At 45.3% G+C, this 22,823-nt stretch overlaps 2 protein-coding genes and 1 long non-coding RNA gene across 6 annotated transcripts in view; all 3 read left to right on the top strand.

The window, feature by feature from the left end:
• Positions 1-32: 32 nt before the first annotated feature.
• On the top strand, positions 33-12,270 carry LOC115205599 (MORC family CW-type zinc finger protein 3). Of its 4 annotated transcripts, none has more exons than XM_029771745.1 (16): positions 33-142; positions 274-346; positions 2,772-2,904; positions 3,334-3,554; positions 3,827-3,974; positions 4,400-4,562; positions 4,845-4,973; positions 5,208-5,327; positions 5,640-5,743; positions 5,864-6,001; positions 6,228-6,344; positions 6,704-6,781; positions 9,377-9,796; positions 10,434-10,950; positions 11,169-11,338; positions 11,461-12,270. In XM_029771745.1, exons 1-16 carry the CDS (start codon positions 104-106, stop codon positions 11,618-11,620), a joined length of 2,730 nt encoding a protein of 909 aa, XP_029627605.1. In that variant the 5' UTR covers positions 33-103; the 3' UTR covers positions 11,621-12,270. The 4 variants fall into 4 exon arrangements, with proteins under 4 accessions (XP_029627605.1, XP_029627604.1, XP_029627603.1 ...); XM_029771744.1 differs by having other exon boundaries at positions 10,431-10,950; XM_029771743.1 differs by having other exon boundaries at positions 9,377-9,841.
• A 299-nt stretch (positions 12,271-12,569) lies between these two features.
• The window catches only part of LOC115205598 (coagulation factor VIII-like), a 33,929-nt gene continuing 23,675 nt past the window's right edge, over positions 12,570-22,823 (top strand). The window contains exons 1-8 of the mRNA XM_029771741.1: positions 12,570-12,919; positions 13,159-13,259; positions 13,974-14,096; positions 18,715-18,927; positions 19,965-20,141; positions 20,265-20,368; positions 20,557-20,677; positions 20,899-21,160. Of these exons, the coding sequence (XP_029627601.1) occupies positions 12,756-12,919; positions 13,159-13,259; positions 13,974-14,096; positions 18,715-18,927; positions 19,965-20,141; positions 20,265-20,368; positions 20,557-20,677; positions 20,899-21,160 (1,265 nt within the window). The 5' untranslated portion in view covers positions 12,570-12,755. The remainder of the gene's footprint in view (positions 12,920-13,158; positions 13,260-13,973; positions 14,097-18,714; positions 18,928-19,964; positions 20,142-20,264; positions 20,369-20,556; positions 20,678-20,898; positions 21,161-22,823) is intronic.
• Positions 21,168-22,133, top strand: LOC115205600 (uncharacterized). Its single transcript, XR_003880643.1, has 2 exons — positions 21,168-21,578; positions 21,610-22,133. It is a non-coding gene; the product is annotated as an uncharacterized LOC115205600 (long non-coding RNA).

The raw sequence follows: 22,823 nt of genomic DNA, 5'->3' as shown, positions 1-22,823 counted from the left end.
TGTGCGCACGGCCTGTTGCTACTCACTACGTAGACAGAGTTTAAACTCTGTACTGTCTTTGACGTAGGTGTCGTTTGCGTGCTAGTGGCTTTCACTGTAAAACATGGCGAGGTTTAGCGAGCATGGGATTCGCCTCAGTTCCGTATGTATTTTTCAAATAAGTTATTTATTGTGTGTTGTAAGCTATTTCGTTTGTAATTTGCATTCGTTCTTATATGCTAGATATGTTGTTGATGTTTTGTTTTTATTATAAAGAAAAATGTTTTTTTGCAGATGAGTCCGTCCTTCCTGAACAGTAATTCAACAAGTCATACGTGGCCTTTCAGCGCAGTTGCAGAACTAATAGGTAACAACAGTCAACTTTCATTTTGATATTCTTTGTTTTCATTTCCCCTTCCGCTGAAGGCAGGAAAGTTGCAAATGTTTGTGCCTAAACATTTACTGGTGGCATGGCTTCCGCATAGTAAAATACAATAGACGCCTTGTCTGTGTGTGTGTTGCCCGCTCTTCATCGACAGTCTACCATCCACCTGTTCTTTTTTCATCGCAATATGTGTCACATGTGACAGTATAAGTTATACTTTAGTTATAACATGTTAGTATAATCAAATGAAGTTCCATAATTTACAAAGGAGAAAAGGTTATGCCTACAGTAACTGCATTATGACGTCGCTTGCCAGGCATGCACACAACATATTTTTCTCGCACTAGTAAGGTTTTTTAGGTGGAATTTAGTTCCTCATTCATATCAACGCAGTAACACTACTTGCGATGCGCGTAAAATGTTTCATATTCATGTTCGTTGTTTATTCTCATCTAAAATCGGTATTTATGTTTCAAGTTGTCAGAGTTGAGAAGCCTCCGCTCTGTGCATGCATAGGCACTGGAAGTAAGGGTGCTGATCGAGAGTGCTTCAGCACCCCCTGAAAAATCAGAATAAAAGAAAAATCTACATACTTTTTATTATTATTTTAAAGTAGTGCACTGGGCCTTTAATAGTCCTGTATTAGAGGACAATCTGCAGCTCGGGCAAACCCCGCAACAAAAAACATTGCAGCACCCCCACCCCCAAACTACTTCCCGCAGCTATGTGTGCATGATTATTGGTTGGAATAGACCAGTTGGTTCGTGCCTTGTGCATTGTCTGTTGGTCACCTTCAAATTTGTGAAAGCCTGCGATTTGCATACTTGGAATAACCCCGAGTGTGGTGCACACTGTAGACTTGCATTTGGTTAAGATGCACAGTGCTTGACTTGGGCAGGAACTCACCTTAGCTGAGTACCAGCACCCTACATGTTCTACTGCTTGAGCTCCTGTTCCTCTTACAGAATATTAACTCAAAGTATTGTGGAGCTCCTGCACCTAAATATAAACAGTACCTGCACCCAACATGAGTACCAGCACCTATTTTAGTCCAAGTCAAGCACTGAAGATACATACTGGGCGCGTTCGAGCAGATCACTTTTGTCAAGGTGGTGACCTTACAAAGTGTGTTGCATTATGGGGATAAAAATTGTCCGACTTGCGCCTACGTGACAACTGCATGAACTTTACAAAAACCATGTGATCAAAGGTCATGAAGTTTTGACTCTAGTCGACTGCAAATTTCTGAAGTTGCTATTCACCAACTTCATCCTGCAGCCATCACTGCGTTGTGGGAGGCTGTCAACCAATCATTAGGGTGTTTTTGTTTGACCCACATGAACATGACCAAAGATGTGACTAAAACAGAAACCAACTTTGCTGCAGTTCATGTATAATTGAATGTGATATTTGAGGCTCTCTTTCACCAATTGATAGTACAATGTACACACCTATATTTACAACTTGTGACTGTGTGATATGGGGGTTGGAGACATGTTTATTTTGACATTAAAAAGACACTTTTATAAACAATGGCAACACTGCCATGTTGCACTGAGCCTTCCTGTTGGAAAACCACATTAATGTCCGGTTTTCGGCTGTTGCAGATGCACCTCCCCCGACTTCACTCCTGGACTCAAACAAGACCATTGTTTTGTAACTTTGTTTAAAGGCCCAATACAGACATTTTATATCAATATCAAATCCTTTCTGGGTAACAGTACCTTACTGTAGTAGATTTCCATTCAAATGGGCAAAATAGCTTTTTAGAAAAAAAACTATTTCTCAAGCAAGAATTTTGCTAGGACTGTGTGGTAGTGAAAACTGAAAACTAGCTGTTATTGGCAGAGGTTTGGCGCACAATTTGTTATTGGTCTATTAACGAATTTACCGCATGGTGATGTCACCATGGAAAGCCTAAACTCCAGCCCATGCAAACCTGCTGATTAGAAGGTCCTGTGTAGATTTTATTTTCAACCAGAAACTATCAGGAAATAACACTGATCAAGTTTTTAAACACTTTTACAGTGTTAGTTCTCAACTGTTGTACAATATGATATAAAACACAGGACATAGTTTGGAAACCCGGGGCAATTTCTCAATGGAGCAGACATTTGGTCTGAAAAAACATCTGTTCAAACCAGTCCAGTTAATCTCACGTGTGCTAGTCTGTCACAAGAGACCACTTTTACATTATGCAGGATAAGTTGGTCAACTGATTTTAATAATTACAGTGCACCCGCTGTCTAGACAGGGTTACTATGAAGCGCTGTGTGACTTTTTCAACTTGTTCTACAATAGTTTTTACAACCATTTTTCATGTAAAAAGGGCTTTATAGATGAATTGAATGATTGATTGATTGATTGATTGATTGATTGATTGATTGACTGACTTTGTGCTGTGTAGATAATGCGTCAGACCCGGGCGTGACAGCCAGGCAGATCTGGATAGATGTGGTGGAGGAACAGCAACAGCTCTGTCTGGCCTTCACTGACAACGGAAGCGGCATGACCCCCAACAAACTGCACAAGATGCTCAGGTGCGAAACACACGCTTACGTACGTTTGGCTACACACACTGCTGTTTGATCATCCATGTTGCAGCCTCTACACACACACACACACACACACACACACACACACACACACACTGCTATGTGAAAGGTTATACTGTAATTACCCATACATAAACAACTGAGTTGAGTTACTAACATTTTGTCTTTGTTCCACACCCTTCTTTTTTCTCACTCATGCGGACATGCCCTCTCTCTCTCTCTCACGTAAACACATGTGAATACACACACAATCGCTCTCTTTCTCCCCCTCATTCTCACATACACACAAACACACATCCTACACATAAACTATCTCTGCACACAAATACAAACCCATTTCTCTCACTTCCACACCAGTACAGACACATGTCTCCAACTAACGCTGCAATCTCACCCCACTCTTTCTCTGTTCAGTTTTGGTTTCACAGAGAAAGGTTCTGGTAAGGGCAGCCACCAGGCCATCGGTGTCTATGGAAACGGCTTTAAGTCTGGCTCCATGCGTCTGGGTCGTGACGCTCTGATCTTCACTAAGAACGGAGGCTGTCTGACCGTCGGCATGCTGTCTCAGAGCTACCTACAGGCTATAAAGGCACAGGCAGTCATCGTCCCCATAGTGCCCTTCAACCAACAGACCAATATCCTTACACAGAGAGAGATAGGACCCAATGCAGTATCATTGATGCTTTGGAAATGTTTCCTAAGTGTTTGTCATGCCAATAAAGCAATTGAATTTGAGAGAGAGGAAGAGAGACAGAGGGGAAGACAGACAGAGAGGAAGACTGACAGACAGAGAGGAAGACAAGAGTACATGCACGTGTGTTTTCGAAGGATTGATTGAAAAACTGTTTGTGTGTCCGTGTGCTTGCCTGTATGTGTGTCCTGGTTGCTCTCCTTAACCATGTCTTACAGGTGCTGGTAGTGACTGAGGACTCTGAGGCCAGTCTGAATGCCATCCTGACCCACTCTCTGATCCATACCCAGAAGGAGCTGCTACAGCAGTTTGACTCCATCCTCTCCAAGAAGGGCACCAAGATCCTCATCTGGAACATACGCAGGTCAGGAAACACACCCACGTAACCGATGTGAGACGGCTAGCTAGTTAGCGGTGCGCGCTATTAGTGTTTCCATCGGTGACGTCTCTCGCTCTGAGACCTCAAAATAGAAGTTTCCTTTGCTCTGCAAGGGCTGCGGCTTTTGTGAAGCGACAGGTAATGGATGCTTTGAGGGTGACTGTTGTCGATGTGTTCAAAGGGTCCCTGATTCGAGCCCAGGTTGGGGCAAGGAGAGGGACGGAAGCAAAGCTGTTACACACAAACACATTCTGCTTATTTGTTAGTAATGACACAGTATTGGGTATCATCTCTGAAAGCAGAAAGGATCAGTGGCCCATTAATGATTCATTACAGTTAAGTGGGATATTTTATCATTCTATGAAGAATGAAGCTGACACAAGTAATGAGTTCTACAATATCACGTACAGGAACAAAGATGGTAAGCCGGAGCTGGATTTCGAGACAGATGAGTTTGACATCCGGATGCCAGAGATCCACTCAGAGGAGACCAAGACTAGAGGAAGGAAGAAGAGCTTCCCTGGACCGCAGAGGACTGACCACACCATCCCAGAGATGGACTACTCCCTGAGAGTGAGTGATAAAAAAGATGAGTGATGATGTGTTACAATGAGAGTGAGTGTTGAGTGAGTGATGAGAGACAGGTCAGGGTGGTTAAGAGAAAGTTCATTGTAAACGTTTCAGTCTCCTTGGAACTCTATTCAACAACTGTATTCACCAGAGGATTGTGACCTTGAATGCAGCATAGCCAAACAGAGTGATAAAGGAAGGTGAGAAGGTCTTATGGCTTGAATAGGATTCTGAACAGGAAGTCCCCTCCTCTATAAAGTCTCATTCATTCACATTCTCTCACAGGCCTACCTCAGCATCTTGTACCTGAAGCCTCGGACTCAGATCATCCTGCGACAGAAGAAGGTTCAGACCAAGCTGGTCGCCAAGAGCCTGTCGCAGATTGAGAACGACGTTTATAAACCCCAATTCAATGTATCCTTCTGTAGAACTAGAATTTTGTTTGTCCATTCTTTTCTATCCAAAAACGATTATTGCGCTTATCAAAGTCTTCTGTAAGTAATAGAACTTAACCTTAACATACCTTAACCTAACTTAACTTACATAGCGACGATGCAAAGTACTGTGGTCACTTGTACAGGCTTCAGTCTCGTACAGGCTTCAGTCTGTGCCCAGAAAACTTAACTTAACCTTAACCATTTCTATCAGAAAGACAGAGTTAAGGTCACCTTTGGGTTCAACCGTAAGAACAAAGACCACTATGGCATCATGATGTACCACAAGAACCGCCTCATCAAGTCCTATGAGAAGGTTGGCTACCAGATCAAGGTACATATTAATTAAAGACTGTAATGTTGAGTTTATCTGTCAACAGCTGGGGCCACAAACAAGATATATGATATGAGACATTGTGTGAGGATTTGGTGTAATAGTTATACTGTAGACAATAATGTGCTCTCTTCTCTCTCTCCTCTCTCCCTTTAAATCACTCTCTCCTCCATCTCTATTCCCTTCTCTCTCCCGCTAAATCTCCCATCTCTCACTCCTTCTATATTTACTTCACTCTCTTCCCACCTCTCCCTCTACTTCTCCTTTACCTCTATATCTCTCCCCCCCCCCCCCCCCCCCTCCCTGTTTCAGTCGTCCGGTCAGAGGGCAGGGGTTGGGGTTATTGGAGTCATTGAGTGCAACTTCCTGAAGCCGGCTCACAACAAGCAAGACTTTGAATACACCAAAGAGTACAGGTACAACACACACAAATGAATCAGTATTATCATGAACCAGATGAGCAGATGATCAGATTGACATGCTATTTATAGTTCTGGATGTGAACATCCTCTCTGTATTTGTGTGGTTTGAAACAGGCTGACCCTGTCGTCCCTGGGGCTGAAGCTCAACGACTACTGGAATGAGATGATGGAGAAAAAGGCGAGAGAACGTGAGTTCCTGGCAGCGGAGAAGAAGAATGAAGAGGAAGATGAGGAGGAGGAGGAAGAGGAGGAGTGAGTTTTTATGTTTGTTTAGTTCGATTTATTTTGGATGATTGTTGCTACAGAGTGTCAAATATTACCGTAACATCACAGTGCAAGTACAGGGCTAACATGGATGGCTTGTGGTTAAGAAACAGGAAATGAAAAGTGTGTGTTTTGTTTAACTTGTGTGCCAGCAACAAAATATGCCTGGTGTGTATGTGTGCGTGTGTATGCGTGTGTTTGTACATGTGTGTAGGAGTCCAGTGTGGCTGCAGTGTGAGGACTGTCTGAGGTGGAGGCGTGTCCCAGAAGGCCACTACAGCTCCACCCCTGAACACTGGAACTGCAGTCAGAACCCCAACACTATGCTCAGGTACCAGAGAGAGGGCTCTATTTTAACAAACCTAACCTGGCGTTAGGGCTGGAAAATGTCAGTGCGCTTGTTTTACATGACGCCTTAGCGCCGCCTTAATGCCAGACAAAAATAGAGCCCAGAGAGAGAGAGTAAGAGAGAGAGAGAGAGACAGCAAGTGTGCATGTGTTCAAGCTTTCAGGAGTGTATTTGCATGTTAGGTGGTCTTTGTTCTCATCAACTGTACTTAATCATCTGACTTGTGATGTGTATTTCAGGACTTTCTCATCTGACCTGTGGTGTGTATTTCAGGACTTCCTCATCTGACCTGTGGTGTGTATTTCAGGACTTCCTCATCTGACCTGTGGTGTGTATTTCAGGAGCTGCTCTTTGCCAGAGGAAGCAGAGGAGAGTGAAGAAGAGTTAACGCCAAGCTACCAGAAGAAGACCTACAAGAAGTAAATATACCACCACATACCTCTACTCTCTCCTCCACCCTACTCTCTCCTCCACCCTACTCTCTCTCCCTCTCTAATCCACCCTACTCTCACCTCCACCCTACTCTCACTCCCTCTCTAATCCACCCTACTCTCACTCCCTCTCTCCTCCACCCTACTCTCACTCCCTCTCTAATCCACCCTACTCTCTCCTCCACCCTACTCTCTCCTCCACATTACTCTCTTTCCCTCTCGAATCCACCCTACTCTCACCTCCACCCTACTCTCACTCCCTCTCTAATCCACCCTACTCTCACCTCCACCCTACTCTCACTCCCTCTCTCCTCCACCCTACTCTCACTCCCTCTCTAATCCACCCTACTCTCACCTCCACCCTACTCTCACCTCCACCCCACTCTCACTCCCTCTCTCCTCCACCCTACTCTCACCTCCACCCTACTCTCACTCCGTTTTTCCTCCACCCTACTCTCACCTCCACCCTACTCTCACTCCCTCTCTCCTCCACCCTACTCTCTCCTTTTCCCTACTCTCTCCTCCACCCTACTCTCTCCTCCTCCCTACTCTCTCCTCCACTCTACTCTCACCACTCTACTCTCACTCCCTCTCTCCTCCACCCTACTCTTACTCCCTCTCTCCTCCACCCTACTCTTACTCCCTCTCTCCTCCACCCTACTCTCTCCTCCTCCCTACTCTCTCCTCCACCCTACTCTCACTCCCTCTCTCCTCCACCCTACTCTCACTCCCTCTCTCCTCCACCCTACTCTTACTCCCTCTCTCCTCCACCCTACTCTCTCCTCCTCCCTACTCTCTCCTCCACTCTACTCTCACCGGCTCTCTCCTCCTCCCTACTCTCTCCTCCACCCTACTCTCACTCCCTCTCTCCTCCACCCTACTCTCACTCCCTCTCTAATCCACCCTACTCTCACCTCCACCCTACTCTCACCTCCACCCCTCTCACTCCCTCTCTCCTCCACCCTACTCTCACCTCCACCCTACTCTCACTCCCTTTCTCCTCCACCCTACTCTCACCTCCACCCTACTCTCACTCCCTCTCTCCTCCACCCTACTCTCACCTCCACCCTACTCTCACTCCCTCTCTCCTCCACCCTACTCTCTCCTCCACTCCACTCTACTCTCACTCCCTCTCTCCTCCACCCTACTCTTACTCCCTCTCTCCTCCACTCTACTCTCACCTACTCTCTCCTCCACTCTACTCTCACCTACTCTCTCCTCCACCCTACTCTCTCCTCCACCCTACTCTCACTCCCTCTCTCCTCCACCCTACTCTCACTCCCTACTCTCTCCTCCACCCTACTCTCTCCTCCTCCCTACTCTCTCCTCCACCCTACTCTCACTCCCTCTCTCCTCCACCCTACTCTCACTCCCTCTCTCCTCCACCCTACTCTTACTCCCTCTCTCCTCCACCCTACTCTCTCCTCCTCCCTACTCTCTCCTCCACTCTACTCTCACCGACTCTCTCCTCCTCCCTACTCTCTCCTCCACCCTACTCTCACTCCCTCTCTCCTCCACCCTACTCTCACTCCCTACTCTCTCCTCCACTCTTCTCTCACCTACTCTCTCCTCCACCCTACTCTCTCCTCCTCCCTACTCTCTCCTCCACCCTACTCTCACTCCCTCTCTCCTCCACCCTACTCTCACTCCCTCTCTCCTCCACCCTACTCTTACTCCCTCTCTCCTCCACCCTACTCTCTCCTTTTCCCTACTCTCTTCTCCACCCTACTCTCTCCTCCTCCCTACTCTCTCCTCCACTCTACTCTCACCACTCTACTCTCACTCCCTCTCTCCTCCACCCTACTCTTACTCCCTCTCTCCTCCACCCTACTCTTACTCCCTCTCTCCTCCACCCTACTCTCTCCTCCTCCCTACTCTCTCCTCCACCCTACTCTCACTCCCTCTCTCCTCCACCCTACTCTCACTCCCTCTCTCCTCCACCCTACTCTTACTCCCTCTCTCCTCCACCCTACTCTCTCCTCCTCCCTACTCTCTCCTCCACCCTACTCTCTCCTCCTCCCTACTCTCTCCTCCACTCTACTCTCACCTACTCTCTCCTCCACCCTACTCTCACTCCCTCTCTCCTCCACCCTACTCTCTCCTCCACTCTACTCTCTCCACCACCCTACTCTCACTCCCTCTCTCCTCCACCCTACTCTCACCTCCACCCTACTCTCACCTCCACCCTACTCTGCTCTTCATGTATTAATATCTGTACTGGCACTTTGTTTGATGTGTGTGTGCATGGCTGTGTGTGTGGCTAGTGGCTACGCGTGTGTGCATGTGTGTGTGTGTGTGTGTGTGTGTGTGTGTGTGTGTGTGTGTGTGTGTGTGTGTGTGTGTGTGCAATGCCATGTATTTGCACTCTCTGTGTGCATGTGTCAGTTTGTGGTTTGCCGTCTGTGAGTTTTACGTTGTTATTCTCAGTAAAAGCCACAGTGTCAGAGCAAACCCGACTTCCTCCTTCAGTTGAATATTTTCTTCATATTTATACTTTAGGCCTACTCTACTATGCTTATCTATACTGTACTGAGCCATCTCGGTTGTTCCATTCACTGCTGTTTCCATTCTGTGTCTAAAAAGGGAACAAGGCCTGGTCAGAAAACGAGGCCGTCCACGGAAGCACCATGTCCTCCCCCAAGGCCTGTCTGAGCCGGTCCTCCTCCGCCCTCTACCCCGTGAAGCCCCCCTCCCTCTGTCTGAGCCGGTCCTCCTCCGCCCTCTACCCCGTGAAGCCCCCCTCCCTCTGTCTGAGCCGGTCCTCCTCCGCCCTCTACCCCGTGAAGCCCCCCTCCCTCTGTCTGAGCCGGTCCTCCTCCGCCCTCTACCCCGTGAAGCCCCCCTCCCTCTGTCTGAGCCGGTCCTCCTCCGCCCTCTACCCCATGATGCCCCCCTCCCTCTGCTCACAGAGGAGACTGAGAACAGCGAGCTGAATAAGACAGTGGCTCCACTGGTGGCCACTTTAGAGGATGACGAGGACAACATGGCACAGTCCAAGTCTGGGTCAGACACATGCGCACCCACACGCGCATGCAAACGCTCATACAGGTAACTGCCAAAATAAAGGAAACACCAACATAAAGCGTCTTAATAGGGCGTTGGACCTCCACGAGCCAAAACAGCTTCAATGCACCGTGGCATAGATTCTACAAGTGTCTGTAACTCTAGTGGAGGGATGCAACACCATTGTTCTACGAGAAATGACCATGATTTGGTGTTGGAAAACGCTGTTTCAGGCATCGTTCCAGAATCTTCCATAATTTGGGTTGAGATCTGGTGACTGAGACACACACACACACACACACACACCCTTTAAACTCTCTATGCTCCTTTGAGACCCCTCTTTCAAAGTCACTGCGATCTCTTCTAGCCATGATAGCCAAAATAATGGGCAACTGGGCATTTTTATACACCCTACACATGATGCTATTGCTTAATTAATTCAGGAACTACACCTGTGTGGAAGTATCTGCTTTCAATATATTTTGTATCCCTCATTTACTCAAGTGTTTCCTTTATTTTGGCAGTTACCTGTACATATACACTCACGCTTACTCAAACACACACACTTACACACACACACACACAAATGCACATATAGATAGATACACACACTCAGTCTCTCTCTCTGTCTCAGCAGAAACAAGCGGAAGTCAATATGGCCACCCAGGGACATGGAAAAGAGACCATGGGCGGGGCCACACCCGTTCGCTGACGAGATCCAAGATGTGCAACAACCTGGGAAAGACGGCAACGAACCACATCCACTGACTGGGCAGACAGAGAAGACCAAGGGGGAAAAGGCACCACTCGGGGCCAGCAGAGGAGGCCTTTCCCAGCCCAGCTCCAGCCTTGCCTGGCCTCCCTCCCTCACCTCAGCCCAGACGGTAGTGGTGTCCCCCCTGAGTCGTCCGGAGGGCCCCTGGCCCCGGGCTCTGACCCTGGAGGGGGCTGGTTCAGAAAGGGGAGCCCTGGTCCAGAGACTGGCTGGACTGGAGAAGGAGGCTCAGAGGCTGAGGAGGATACTGGGTTCCAACGCACCCCCAGCAACGCAGGACACTGTGGTGCTGACAGAGGCTGCCTCTGGGGATAAGGCATCTGGTGGGGCGGAGGCGGAGACAACGGTGGCCATTGTAACCAAACAGGACCAAAAGGAGGTCAGTAGGGTTAACTGTGAATTTAGTAAAGGTCTGAATGTTTTTCAAGATTAGTGAAATCAAAAGACCCACTATCCCCATTAGGAAACATGAAGAACATTATAAAATGGTTAGTTCCAAGCCTTCTTATTAGTTAAAACTGGTATTCTAGCTGTCAATTCTTCTGAATTTAAACTTTTATAGAGAAATGTATCCCATTACCTCTTTTCTCACTACAGTGTGAGAGCTCAGCGTCCCTTGGCATACCAGTGGTTCCAGGGCTGGCTGTGGAGGGCGTCCAGCCCCAGAGAGAGCAGCCTGAGCTGGGCAGGCTGAGGAGGGAGAAGGCTGACCCCCAGAGCAGGCTGAGACAGACTGACAGCCCAGTGACCAGGGACCAGAGCTCCCGGTATGTTTACCCACACAGAGACAGAAACACACCCACAGACAGAAATACACACACACCCTATAATCCATCGGTTCTTTAGATTTGTATTCTCTCTATAACTTTCTACTCTCTGTATTTCCCAGCATTGTGCAGGAGAACCTCCACAAAATCCGAGGGAACGTGGTGGCTCTGCTGTCAGCCATCCTGCCCCACCTGGACCTGCAGGGCATCAGCCTGGATACGCCAGACGTAGACAGCATCCTGCAGCAGATCATAGACGCCAACTCACTGTCTCCGCTCTAGAACCCACTCTCAGTGCTCTAGAACCCACTCTCAGCACTCTAGAACTCACTCTTACCACTAGTACTTATGCTCACCACTCTACTGTAGGTAACATATTGTTTATTTTTCATACCAACCTGGAACCCCTATGGCTCTGGTTCAATGTCCACAACACATTATCCACACACTGACTCACATTGTAATGGCTGACCATCTTAATAGCCTGACTGACTGTCACATTGTAAATACTTTATCCCCAATTGACCCTGCCTAAGTTCAGATGCGTTATACTGTACTCGTTGAGTGTGATATGTTGTTGAAAAGTTGTAATACTGTACTCAGATCAGCTGTATGTTTTACCTTCACCATATGTAAAGGATCCACATAAGTAACCAGCAGTCTCTGCTTCATTTATCATCATGTGTTATTACTTGTCAATCGGAGACCCTGGCTTGTGTGAGAGAAGCTGAGAAGCCTATTACTTTTTGCTTTTCATCATTGCTACTGTTTTTAATACGTTTGTTAATTATTTTGTCATTTTAATATATGAAAATGTGCCTTGAAAAATTCAAAATCCTGTAAGGGCTGGACTTAAACAACCCTGTCATTACAATGTTTTATAGTTTTACCGTTTGTTTGCTTGCATTTCTTTTTAAAGAAAATCAACCAGGTATCATGATTTTGTGGTCTTTTGTCTGACTTGAGTGTAACAGGCAACATCTTTGTTCTAAACACCCTACCCCTCGTCTTGTCTGAAGCATGTTGTTATGTGTGTTTGAGTTCAACCAATGAGAAGTAGCTAACAAAAGTTTCTACAATTCAGCAGTAGACAATATTGACCACAGGGAGGCAGAGTGGCCATCATCATTTTTCCTATATTTTACTGTGAGCAGCTCTGAAGCAGACTCGTCTGTTCACTATTTCCAACTCACTACAAGCCCTACACATACACACACTCACTCCCCCCCTCTCTCACATTCATACACACTGTCTTTCTCTCCCCCTGTGACTGTCTCTGGTTTTGAACTTTCCCTTTAAATATCCTCCCTAACGGGAAATAACGGTAGTAAGCTGCCTGCTACCGTCCGGTCAGGCTATCCGACTTCTCTACCATCAGTGAATTTACGTGCAGTCGGACAGGTGCTCGTGCTTTGCGATGAGAACGCTGTTGATATCACTCCTCTGGGTCCTCGGCGGGGTGGAGGAGACCGTGGCCGTACCTACCGTAGGAGTACCTGCCACGAGAGTGTTCTACATCGCCGCGGTTGAGATTGGTTGGGACTATCTCTATTGGGGCAGCGGTGACCCGTCGGAACAAAGGTGAAGTTCTATCAAGTCATTACCTAATATCTATCCCTTATTTGTTTGTTTTTTTGCTTTGAAGACTAGGTTTTTTAAGTATGTCGGGTTAAACGTCAATATTGTAGTAGACTTTTCTATTCAATTAAAAGTTGCAGATGTATATAACCTTTTAGGACATTTTATTTGTTTTCATGTTTAAATCATTGCATTATTTAAAAAAAAATATGTAATTATCCATGTTGATTATTAACTTCTAGGAGGAGGACCAAGGATCCCGCTCAGAAATACATAAAAGCTGTTTATAGAGAATACACTGATTCCACATATTCAGTCCCCAAGCCTACACCAACATGGGCAGGTATGTGTACTCATTTTATGTATTAATTATGACATGTCTTTGAAATAAAATATATGCTACCACACACAGTGGTGTAAAGTACTTAAGTAAAACTACTTAGAGTACTACTTAAATAGTTTATTGGGGTATCTGTACTTTACTATTTATATTTTTGCCAACTTTTACTTTTACTTCACTACATTCTTAAAGAAAATGATGTACTTTTTACTCCATACATTTTCCCTGACAGCAAAAAGTATTTGTTACATTTTGACGGGAAAATGGTCCAATTCACACACTTATCAAGAGAACATCCCTGGTCATCCCTACTGCCTCTGATCTGGCGGACTCACGAAACACAAATGCTTTGTTTGTAAATTATGTCTGAGTGTTGGAGTGTGCCCCTTGCTATCCGTCAATAAAAATAAAAAAAATTCAATGGTGCTGTCTGGTTTGCTTAATATAAGATTTTCAAATGGTTTATACTTTTACTTTTGATACTTAAGTATATTTTAGCAATTACATTTACTTTTGATCCTTATATTTAAAACCAAATACTTTTAGACTTTTACTCAAGTAATATTTTACTTTTACTTGAGTCATTTTCTATTAAGGTTTCTTTACTTTTACTCAAGTATGACAAGTGAGTACTTTTTCCACCACTGACCACACACATACACACACACACAGAGAGAGAGAGAGAGAGAGAGAGAAACAGAGTGCTTTGTGTTGCAGGTATCCAGGGTCCGGTGATCCATGCCCAGGCCAGTGACAGGGTGGTGGTGCACTTTAAGAACCTGGCGTCCCAGCCCTACAGTATCAGCCCTGTGGGGGTCAGCTACTGGAAACAGTCTGAGGGTAATGTCTATATGTCTACCTACTAACTTATTACTGGAAACAGTCTGAGGGTAATGTCTTTATGTCTACCTACTAACTTATTACTGGAAACAGTTTGAGGGTAATGTCTTTATGTCTACCTACTAGCTTATTACTGGAAACAGTCTGAGGGTAATGTCTTTATGCCTACCTACTAACTTACTACTGGAAACAGTCTGAGGGTAATGTCTTTATGCCTACCTACTAACTTATTACTGGAAACAGTCTGAGGGTAATGTCTTTATGCCTACCTACTAGCTTATTACTGGAAACAGTCTGAGGGTAATGTCTTTATGTCTACCTACTAACTTATTACTGGAAACAGTCTGCGGGTAATGTCTTTATGTCTACCTACTAGCTTATTACTGGAAACAGTCTGAGGGTAATGTCTTTATGCCTACCTACTAACTTACTACTGGAAACAGTCTGAGGGTAATGTCTTTATGCCTACCTACTAACTTATTACTGGAAACAGTCTGAGGGTAATGTCTTTATGCCTACCTACTAACTTATTACTGGAAACAGCCTGAGGGTAATGTCTTTATGTCTACCTACTAACTTATTACTGGAAACAGTCTGAGGGTAATGTCTTTATGTCTACCTACTAACTTATTACTGGAAACAGTCTGAGGGTAATGTCTTTATGTCTACCTACTAACTTATTACTGGAAACAGTCTGAGGGTAATGTCTTTATGTCTACATACTAACTTATTACTGGAAACAGTCTGAGGGTAATGTCTTTATGTCTACCTACTAGCTTATTACTGGAAACAGTCTGAGGGTAATGTCTTTATGTCTACCTACTAACTTATTACTGGAAACAGTCTGAGGGTAATGTCTTTATGTCTACCTACTAACTTATTACTGGAAACAGTCTGAGGGTAATGTCTTTATGTCTACCTACTAGCTTACTACTGGAAACAGTCTGAGGGTAATGTCTTTATGTCTACCTACTAACTTACTACTGGAAACAGTCTGAGGGTAATGTCTTTATGTCTACCTACTAACTTATTACTGGAAACAGTCTGCGGGTAATGTCTTTATGTCTACCTACTAGCTTATTACTGGAAACAGTCTGCGGGTAATGTCTTTATGTCTACCTACTAGCTTATTACTGGAAACAGTCTGAGGGTAATGTCTTTATGTCTACCTACTAACTTATTACTGGAAACAGTCTGAGGGTAATGTCTTTATGTCTACCTACTAACTTATTACTGGAAACAGTCTGAGGGTAATGTCTTTATGTCTACCTACTAGCTTATTACTGGAAACAGTCTGCGGGTAATGTCTTTATGTCTACCTACTAACTTACTACTGGAAACAGTCTGAGGGTAATGTCTTTATGCCTACCTACTAACTTACTACTGGAAACAGTCTGAGGGTAATGTCTTTATGCCTACCTACTAACTTATTACTGGAAACAGTCTGAGGGTAATGTCTTTATGCCTACCTACTAACTTACTACTGGAAACAGTCTGAGGGTAATGTCTTTATGTCTACCTACAAACTTACTACTGGAAACAGTCTGAGGGTAATGTCTTTATGTCTACCTACTAACTTACTACTGGAAACAGTCTGAGGGTAATGTCTTTATGCCTACCTACTAATTTACTACTGGAAACAGTCTGAGGGTAATGTCTTTATGTCTACCTACTAACTTACTACTGGAAACAGTCTGAGGGTAATGTCTTTATGTCTACCTACTAACTTACTACTGGAAACAGTCTGAGGGTAATGTCTTTATGTCTACCTACTAACTTCCCGTAAATACTAAATCTGCGTGTCTACCTACTAACTTACCGTAAATACTAAATCTGTGCGTCTATCTACTAACTTACCGTAAATACTAAATCTGTGTGTCTATCTACTAACTTACCGTAAATACTAAATCTGTGCGTCTATCTACTAACTTACCGTAAATACTAAATCTGTGCGTCTATCTACTAACTTACCGTAAATACTAAATCTGTGTGTCTATCTACTAACTTGCCGTAAATACTATATCTGTGTGTCTTTCTACTAACTTACCGTAAATACTAAATCTGTGTGTCTATCTACTAACTTACCGTAAATACTAAATCTGTGTGTCTATCTACTAACTTACCGTAAATACTAAATCTGTGTGTCTTTCTACTAACTTACCGCAAATTGTAAGCCACTGTCACATCCTAGAACTAGTGTTATAAAGTATACTGAACCCAATAACGGGCTTCCCCATTGTTGTACACTTGAATTAAGTGTGTGTGTGTGTGTGTGTGTGTGTGTGTGTGTGTGTGTGTGTGTGTGTGTGTGTGTGTGTGTGTGTGTGTGTGTGTGTGTGTGTGTGTGTGTGTGTGTATCAAATCATATTTTATTTGCCAAATGCTCCGAATAAAACAGGTGTAGACCTTACAGTGAAATGCTTACTTTCAAGCCCTTAACCAGCAATGCAGTTTTAAGAAAATGCAAGAGAAAAAAGTAACAAATAATTAAAGAGCAACAGGAAAATTACAATAGCGAGGCTATATACAGGGTGTACCAGTACAGAGTCAATGTCGGAACTAGAAGCACAAGCATTTCGCTACACTTGCATTAACACCTGCTAACCATGTGTATGTGACAAATACATTTGATTTGATTTGATGTGTGGGGGCACCGGTGTCAAGGTAATTGAGGTAATATGTACATGTAGGTAGAGTTATTAAAGTGACCATGCATAGATAATAACAGAGAGTATCAGCAGTGTAGAGGGGGGGGGGGGGTAGAAGGGGCTGGGTAGCCATTTGATTAGATGTTCAGGAGTCTTATGGCTTGGGGGTAGAAGCTGTTTAGAAGCCTCTTGGACCAAGACTTGGCGTTTCGGCACCGCTTGCCGTGCAGTAGCAGAGAGAACAGTCTATGACTATGGTAGCTGGAGTCTTTAACAATTTTTAGGGCCTTCCTCTGACACCGTCTGGTATAGAGGTCCTGGATGGCAGGAAGCTTGGCCCCAGTGATGTACTGGGCCGCACGCTCTACCCTCTGTAGTGCCTTGCGGTTGGAGGCCGAACAGTTGCCATACCAGGCAGTGATGCAACCCATCAGGATGTTCTCGATGGTGCAGCTGTAGAACCTTTTGAGGAGCTGAGGACCCATGGCAAATGTTTTCAGTCACCTGAGGGGGAATAGGTTTTGTCGTGCCAATTTGACGATTGTCTTGGTGTGTTTGGACCATGTTAGTTTGTTGGTGATGTGGATGACTAGGAACTTGAAGCTCTCAACCTGCTTCACTACAGCCCGTCGATGAGAATGGGGGCGTGCTCGGTCCTCCTTTTCCTGTAGTCCACAATCATCTCCTTGTCTTGATCACTTTGAGGGAGAGGTTGTTGTCCTTGCACCACACGGCCAGGTCTTTGACCTCTTCCCTATAGGCTGTCTCGTCGTTGTCAGTGATCAGGCCTACCACTGTTATGTCATCGGATGAGCACGCACCCCTGAGGGGCCCCCGTGTTGAGGATCAGCGTGGCGGATGTGTTGTTACCTACCCTTACCACCTGGGGCAGCCCGTCAGGAAGTCCAGGATCCAGTTTCAGAGGGAGGTGTTTAGTCCCAGGGTCCTTAGCTTAGTGATGAGCTTTGAGGGCACTATGGTGTTGAACACTGAGCTGTAGTCAATGAATAGCATTCTCACATAGGTGTTCCTTTTATCCAGGTGTGAAAGAGCAGCGCGGACTGCAATAGAGATTGCATCATCTGTGGATCTGTTGGGGCGGTATGCAAATTGGAGTGGGTCTAGGGTTTCTGGGATAATGGTGTTGATGTGAGCCATGACCAGCCTTTCATTTAATGTCTACAGACGTGAGTGCTACAGTCATTTAGGCAGGTTACCTCAGTGTTCTTGGGCACAGGGACTATGGTGGTCTGCTTGAAACATGTTGGTATTACAGACTCGATCAGTGAGAGGTTGAAAATGTCAGTGAAGACACTTGCCAGTTGGTCAGCGCATGCTCGGAGTACACGTCCTGGCAATCCGTCTGGCCGGTCTTACTCGCATCGGCTACGGAGAGCGTGATCACACAGTCGTCCGAAACAGCTGACACTCTCATGCATATTTTAGTGTTACTTGCCTCGAAGCAAGCATAGAAATTTTTGAGCTTGTCTGGTAGGCTTGTGTCACTGGGCAGCTCTCAGCTGTGCTGCCCTTTATAGTCTGTAATAGTTTTCAAGCTCTGCCACATCTGACGAGCGTTGGAGCCGGTGTAGTACGATTCAATCTTAGTCCTGTAGACGCTTTGCCTGTTTGATGGTTCGTCGGAGGGAATAACAGGATTTCTTATAAGCTTCCGGGTTAGAGTCCCGCTCCTTGAAAATGTATTTGTTCAATTTGAGGTGAGTAATCACTGTTCTGATATCCAGAAGCTCTTTTCGGTCATAAGAGACGGACATTATGTACAAAATAAATTACAAACAATGCAAAAAAACGAACAAAACAGCACGTTTGGTTAAGAGCCAATAAAACAGCAGCCATCCTCTCTGGCGCCAAATGTATCCAATGTGTGTGTGCCCGCGAGCATGTATCTGCTATGTCAGTCTCTGTGTGTACACATGTACATTCCTAGCAATATATCTCTTTCTCTCTAGGGGCCGGATACGATGACGCCACGTCTAGCCAGGAGAAGGAGGATGATGCTGTTGCTCCAGGAGGATACTACAAGTACGTCTGGGACATCAACCCTAAAGACGGTCCGACCGTGGGAGACCCAGAATGCCTCACCTACTCCTACTCCTCCCAGGTGGACACTGTACAGGACTTCAACTCTGGGCTCATCGGGGCTCTGCTCATCTGCAAATCAAGTTAGAGACACAACTTTATTCCTGCTATGTTACTCCCTCACACCTTACGGCCAGATACACCACAACTTTATTCCTGCTATGTTGATCCCTCACACCTTACGGTCAGATACACCACAACTTTATTCCTGCTATGTTACTCCCTCACACCTTACGGCCAGATACACCACAACTTTATTCCTGCTATGTTACTCCCTCACACCTTACGGTCAGATACACCACAACTTTATTCCTGCTATGTTACTCCCTCACACCTTACGGTCAGATACACCACAACTTTATTCCTGCTATGTTACTCCCTCACACCTTACGGCCAGATACACCACAACTTTATTCCTGCTATGTTACTCCCTCACACCTTACGGTCAGATACACCACAACTTTATTCCTGCTATGTTGATCCCTCACACCTTACGGCCAGATACACCACAACTTTATTCCTGCTATGTTGATCCCACACACCTTCCACAACTTTCTCTCTACGTATCACACTCCCCTTACAGTACAGTCAGACCCACTGTGACACATATTTGCCTGGTAAAGGAGGAAACGAATGTGGCTGCTGGACTCATAGCTGACTGGGACTTATTATGTGCTCTGCTCTCAGTCATACAGTGATCATATCCTATCCTAATGGAAAGGCTATGTGAATAGAAGGAGGTCTGAATCACATAAACGCCTTACTAAGTAGGGATTGTCAATAGTTTACTGCACATTTTGAAGCTTAATACCCAGACTACCACATGGCCTGACTATTAAACAAATGAGTAATCTGACCAAATAAGTAATTTGAACAAATGAGTAATTTCACCAAATGCATAACTTCACCAAATGCATCAATTCACCAAATGCATAATTTCACCAAATGCATAATTTCACCAAATGCATAATTTCACCAAATGCGTCAATTCACCAAATGAGTAATTTCACCAAATGCGTCAATTCACCAAATGCGTCAATTCACCAAATGTACCCTGTGATATTCAGAGCAATCAACTAATGTGTTACCTGTATTCTCTGCTTCCCTTGGGTTCTCCCAGCTGCATTTACAGATAATGGAGTTCGGAAAAGCAGAGAGTTTATTCTGCTCTTTGCTGTTTTTGATGAGAGTAAGAGCTGGTACGGAGAGGTGGGGAGTTTCCGGGAAAGATTTAAGAAGGCCAATGCGAGAAAACAGTACCACACTATCAATGGATACGTCAACTCAACTTTACCAGGTCAGGAGCTACTTTAGCATGTTACTGTATAGAGTCAAAAGTTCAGTCTTGTTGTCAAGTATGTTCAAATAGAAAACTCAAAAATATGTTTTTGTGTGGGTTGGTTGTTTGGTATGTGTTTAGGTCTGACGATGTGCCAGGGACGAGATCATGTGTTCTGGCATCTCATTGGAATGGAAACGGCTCCAGAGATCCACTCCATGCTGTTTCAGGATCACAGTCTACAGGTACATCAGATAATTCAAGTTTAAATCAGGGCTTACTTAAAACGGTCAACAAATCATTACTAATGGTCAACCAAGATTTTCCTTTTCAGAATGTTTTGCCAATTAAGTTGTTATAAGTCATTTGTAAGAATGTGTAACCAGTTCAGCAGCATTTCAGTCTGAGCCTAACTCTACCCTTGTCATTCCAGGTGATGGCCCACCGTAAGGTTACTGTGGAGATGACCCCTATGACCTTCACCACAGCGGAGATGAAGCCCAGCACTCAGGGGAAGTTCCTCATCAGCTGTCAGATCCAAGCACACCGCCACGGTAAGAGTATGTTCTCTCAAAGTTGTGAAATAAAGTTTTGATCAATTTGAAAGATCCCAATTTGATTTGACACTCCTGTGTAAGGTAACAGAGTGAGACTTATACATTTGAGCCAGAGTTGCATGAATAATTATGTTGTTGAGAATGTGCTCTAAGGTGTTCATAAGGCATAAGGTGTCTTATGAGGTGCTATAAGATGTCTTTGTATAACTTTGTTCCAGCGGGCATGAGTGCAGTCTTTGAGGTGGAGGACTGCCCAGAGCCTGTGACGGTGCCCGGCCCTGACGTGCGTCAAGTCCAGCAGTCTGAGAATGAGGAGGACTATGAATATGGAGATGACATGTTTGAGACATTTGTGTTTAAGCCTGTGAAAAGTCGGGCTGTGGGGCGCTCCCGAGGGGGGAAGAGCAAAGTCTGGGTCCATTACATTGCTGCTGAGGAGATCAGTTGGGATTACGCACCCCACCTCAGCCAGGGAGACAGGTACAAAACCCCACTTTAAGGAGACAGGTACAAAACCCCACTTTAAGGAGACAGGTACAAAACCCCAACTCAGTTAAGGAGACAGGTACAAAACCCCACTTTAAGGAGACAGGTACAAAACCCCACCTCAGTTAAGGAGACAGGTACAAAACCCCACTTTAAGGAGCCAGGTACAAAACCCCAACTCAGTGAGAGAGACAGGTACGAAACCTCACCTCAGTTATGGAGGCAGGTACGAAACCCCACCTCAGTTAAGGAGACAGGTACGAAACACCACCTCAGTGAGAGAGACAGGTACGAAACCCCACCTCAGTGAGAGAGACAGGTATGAAACCCCACCTCAGTTAAGGAGACAGGTACAAAACCCCAACTCAGTTAAGGAGACAGGTACAAAACCCCAACTCAGTTAAGGAGACAGGTACAAAACCCCAACTCAGTTAAGGAGACAGGTACAAAACCCCACTTTAAGGAGACAGGTGCAAAACCCCAACTCAGTGAGAGAGACAGGTACGAAACCTCACCTCAGTTATGGAGACAGGTACGAAACCTCACCTCAGTTATGGAGGCAGGTACGAAACCCCACCTCAGTTAAGGAGACAGGTACGAAACACCACCTCAGTGAGAGACACAGGTACGAAACCTCACCTCAGTTAAGGAGGCAGGTACGAAACCTCACCTCAGTTAAGGAGGCAGGTACGAAACCCCACCTCAGTTAAGGAGGCAGGTACGAAACCCCACCTCAGTGAGAGAGACAGGTATGAAACCCCACCTCAGTTAAGGAGGCAGGTACAAAACCCCACCTCAGTTAAGGAGACAGGTACGAAACCCCACCTCAGTTAAGGAGACAGGTACGAAACCCCACCTCAGTGAGAGAGACAGGTATGAAACCCCACCTCAGTTAAGGAGACAGGTACAAAACCCCACCTCAGTTAAGGAGACAGGTACAAAACCCCACCTCAGTTATGGAGACAGGTACGAAATCCCACCTCAGTTAAGGAGACAGGTACAAAACCCCACCTCAGATAAGGAGGCAGGTACAAAACCCCACCTCAGTGAGGGAGACAGGTACAATACCGCACCTCATTTAATTAAGGAGACAGGTACGAAACCCCACCTCAGTTATGGAGCCAGGTACAAAACCCCACCTCAGTGAGGGAGACAGGTACAAATAAAATTGTATTTGTTACATGCGCCGAATACAACAGGTATTACCGCTTACTTACAAGCCCTGAACCAACAATGCAGTTCAAGAAATAGAGTTAAGAAAATATTTACTAAATAAACGAAAGTAAAAAAATGTAATAAAATTGGGGGTAGAAGCTGTTAATTAAGGAGTCTTTTGGTCCTAGACTTGGCGCTCCGCTACCGCTTGCCATGCGGTAGCAGAGAGAACAGTCTATGACTTGGGCGACTGGAGTCTTTGACAATTGTTTGGGCCTGTCTCTGACACTGCCTAGTATATGGGTCCTGGATGTCAGGAAGCTTGGCTCCAGTGATGTACTGGGCCATACACACTACCCTCTGTAGCGCCTTATGGTCAGATTCCGAGCAGTTGCCATACCAGGCAACCGGTCAGGACGCTCTCAATGGTGCAGCTTTAGAACTTTTTGAGGATCTGGGGACCCATGCCTAATCTTTTCAGTCTCCTAAGGGGGAAAAGGTG

The sequence above is a fragment of the Salmo trutta genome, chromosome 13 (genome assembly GCF_901001165.1).
Source record: "Salmo trutta chromosome 13, fSalTru1.1, whole genome shotgun sequence".
Lineage (NCBI taxonomy): Eukaryota > Metazoa > Chordata > Actinopteri > Salmoniformes > Salmonidae > Salmo > Salmo trutta.
The sequence above is the reverse complement of the archived record's forward strand: the minus strand, read 5'-3'. Positions and strand labels throughout refer to the sequence as shown.

Excerpts from the sequence above, each read along its gene's own strand:
- LOC115205599 (XM_029771742.1), top strand. The coding sequence starts at position 104 with ATGGCGAGGTTTAGCGAGCATGGGATTCGCCTCAGTTCC. Across the intron at positions 4,974-5,207 it reads TTTATAAACCCCAATTCAAT|AAAGACAGAGTTAAGGTCAC; the intron begins GTATCCTTCTGT and ends CATTTCTATCAG. Across the intron at positions 6,345-6,703 it reads AACCCCAACACTATGCTCAG|GAGCTGCTCTTTGCCAGAGG; the intron begins GTACCAGAGAGA and ends TGTGTATTTCAG.